Source organism: Gossypium raimondii, chromosome 7 (assembly GCF_025698545.1).
Source record: "Gossypium raimondii isolate GPD5lz chromosome 7, ASM2569854v1, whole genome shotgun sequence".
NCBI classification, from domain to species: Eukaryota; Viridiplantae; Streptophyta; class Magnoliopsida; order Malvales; family Malvaceae; genus Gossypium; species Gossypium raimondii.
Genome location: NC_068571.1, coordinates 43,335,436 through 43,339,154, shown reverse-complemented (window position 1 = coordinate 43,339,154; position 3,719 = coordinate 43,335,436). Strand labels below are relative to the sequence as shown.

Genomic DNA, 3,719 nt, shown 5'->3' with positions numbered 1-3,719 from the left:
TTTTTTGATAGAATAGAACAACTTATTGTTATTATTGAAGAGAGGGATATTTTTCTCATTAAGCTAAGCTCCACAAATTTAAAAAACCAAAGCGCATAAACAATTTTATTGTATTCTATTTATTTATTGTTTTACATTTAGTGGTAAAGGATTACCCAATCCCTTATTCTTAACATATTAGCTAAATTACCATAATCGTTAGCTAGCTCATTGTTAATATTGTTAGTTAAAATAGTTACTTATACAGACTATCATTTGCTATTTTTTAGGATCTCATATTCATTCTAGAGACTTCATAAATTTGTATATATATTCTGTTGTAAATGATTTTCAAGTAAGGAAAAATTATTTCACTATAAACTTCCACATGGTATCAGACGTTTTCTTTCTCGATCATATTCTTTAAATTTTTTTTTCCTTCTTTTCTGCCATTTTCATGGCTATCAATCTTGATCCTACTTAGGCTTCAAGTCCTTATTATCTTCATCCCAATGAAAATCCTTCACTGGTTCTTGTAACACCTCCTCTTTCTAGCTCGAACTATCATCACTAGTCCAGCGCTATGCGTATGGCACTATTATCCAAAAACAAACTCCAATTTGTTGATGGATCTATTCCTGCTCCTTCTCGTATCGATCCTCTGTTTTCTGCTTGGGAGAGATGCAACAATATGGTAATTTCTTGGCTTAATCATTCCAGCACTCCTTCTATTTTCAATAGTGTTTTATGGATTGATAAAGCCTCAGATATATGGATCGATCTTCGCGAACGTTTTTCGCAAGGTGATCTTTGTAGAATCTCTGATCTACAAGAGAAGATTTATGCTTTCAAACAAGATGACAAATCTGTCACTGATTACTTTACTGAGCTGAAAATACTTTGGGATGAATTATTGCAATTTAAATCACGCCTTCTTGCTTCAGTATTACTGACTTGTTCATGTGGCGCTGTTACTACTACTCGTACCTATCATGAACAAGACTATGTGATTCATTTTTTGAAGGGTTTGAATGACTCTTTTTCCGCTGTGCGATCTCAAATACTTCTAATGGATCCTCTGCCTTCTATTAACAAGGCATTTTCTAAAGTAATTCAACAGGAACGGCAATTCAATATTACCTCCTCTAAATCATTTGTTAGCAATACTGTCAGATCTGCTAATGATTCATCCAGGAAATCACAATCTAGTACTTCATCTTCTACATATGTTGACAAATGTTGGTGTACCTTTTGTCAACGGCCTCGGCATACCATTGACACATGTTACAAAAAGAATGGATATCCCTCTGGTGCTAAGCCTCGTGCTCCCATTTCTCGAGCACACAATGTTGTTTCTGATGATATTGATGATTCATTGGAGGATTCTAAATCTGTTACTGCTTTTCCTGTTGGTGATTCTTCTCATAGTTCTGGTTCTATTGTTAATCTCACTCAAGAGCAGTATGATCAGCTGCTTGCCTTACTTCAGACCTCTTCCCTAGCCACTAAGCCCACAACATCTTCTCCATCTCATGTTACAAACAATATCATGACTGATCCTACATCATCCTTTTCTCTTGTTGCTTCCGATGGTAATATTTTCACCCCTTCTTCTTCTGTTAAATTTTCCTTTTGGATAGTTGATACTGGTTCTACAGATCATATTACACACTATTTATCTTCTTTTACCTTTTATAAACGCGTTAAACCTATTTTTGTTACATTACCAAATGGATCAAAGGTTCCTGCACATTTTTCTGGCACTGTCATATTCAATGACCATTTATGCTTAACTGATGTTCTTTATATTCCTCAATTTTCATTCAATCTCTTATCTGTTACAAAACTCACCTCTAACCTACCATGTTGCTTCACTGTTCATGCTTCTCATTGTACTATACAGGGTTTACCATCCTAGAGGATGATTGGTACAGCTAAGGCACAACATGGACTTTACACCATGGATAATCCTGTCCAGCATTTTGCCTTTCCTCAACATCCTGTTTCAGCCATCTCCACTACTTCACCAGACCTTTGGCATCATCGTTTGGGCCACATTTCTGATTCTCGCATCAAATTGCTTATTGGTTTTATCCCTTCCCTTTCTTTTTCTGACAATTCATCTTGTAAGACCTGTCATTTTGTAAAACACAAAAAGCTTTCTTTTCCTGTAAGCCAAACTCGATCCAATAATATTTTTGATCTTATTCATGTTGACATTTAGGGCCCTAATTCAGTTGTTTCACTTCATGGCCATAGATATTTTCTCTCAATTGTGGATGATTTTATAAGATATACATGGATCATTTTGCTTAAAACCAAATCTGAAGTTCAAAATTATATTCAAAATTTCTTTGCCTTGACAAAAACGCAACATTCCAAAACCATTAAAATTATTCGATCTGATAATGGAAAAGAATTTTATATGCCTTCTTTTTATGCCTCTCAAGGCACAATTCATCAAACCTCATGCACTGAAACACCTCAACAAAATGGTCTTGTTGAGCGTAAGCATCAATATATTCTCAATGTTGCTCGAGCATTACTATTTCATTCTCATTTACCACAACTCTTTTGGGGGTATGCTGTTTTACATTCCGTTTTCCTCATCAATAGAACCCCTACTCCACTTCTTTCCAACCTCACCCCTTTTGAAAAATTACATGGTTCTAAACCCGATTATTCTATGCTTAGAGTATTTGGATGCTTGAGTTTTGCATCAACTCTATCTGCCCATCGTAAAAAATTTGATTCTCGTGCAAGACAATGTGTCTTTCTTGGTTATAAGCCCCATGTTAAAGGTTATATTCTTCTTGATACCGAATCTCGAGCAATCTTTGTATCTCGCAATACAACATTTCATGAAACTATTTTTCCTTTCCTTCATCAACACACCTATGATCACACTTCTCCAGTCAGATTACTTCAATCTGACACAACCTATGACACACCTTCCCTACCTTCCCAACCAATTCATCCTCAACAACCATGCCAACCAACCCCACCTCCCTCTTCTCGTCCTCAAAGAACCTCGTCCACCTCCATATCTATAGGATTATCAACACTATCAAGTGCCAGCTGCCACCAATCATCCAGGTACTTCTCACTCCATTTCTAATTGTATTTCATATCACAACCTTTCACCACAACATTTGCACTATACACTTGCCATTTCAGCATCCATAGAACCCAAAACCTTCAAACAAGCAAGTAAATTTCCCCACTGGAATGAGGCAATGCTAGCTGAGATTAATGCACTTGAGCAGAATAACACTTGGACTATAACTACTTTACCACCTGGTAAAACACCTATTGGGTGTAAATGGGTCTTTCGCATCAAACACCGAGTAGATGGTTCAATAGAACGCTACAAGGCCCATTTAGTAGCTAAAGGCTACACGCAGACTGAAGGAGTTGATTATTTTGACACCTTTTCTCCTGTTGCAAAGATCACCACAGTTCGACTTCTTCTTGCTTTAGCTGCTTTGAGACAATGGCATCTCCAACAACTTGATGTCAATAACGCGTTTCTTCATGGAGATCTTAATGAAGAAGATACATGTTACATCTTCCTGGATTTACTCATACGGATTCTACAAAGGTATGCAAGCTTCAAAAGTCCATTTATGGACTCAAACAAGCTAGCAGACAATGGTTCTCAAAACTCACCACTACCTTACTCTCTCTTGGCTACACTCAATCCTCAGCTGATCATTCCATGTTTGTCAAAGAAATTTCTG

At 36.6% G+C, this 3,719-nt stretch overlaps 1 protein-coding gene across 1 annotated transcript; it reads left to right on the top strand.

Annotated features, from left to right (window-relative positions):
* The first annotated feature begins 562 nt into the window (after positions 1 to 562).
* On the top strand, positions 563 to 1,897 carry LOC105761574 (uncharacterized). The gene has a single exon (XM_052633949.1). It carries the CDS (start codon positions 563 to 565, stop codon positions 1,895 to 1,897), a length of 1,335 nt encoding a protein of 444 aa, XP_052489909.1.
* Positions 1,898 to 3,719: the final 1,822 nt, after the last annotated feature.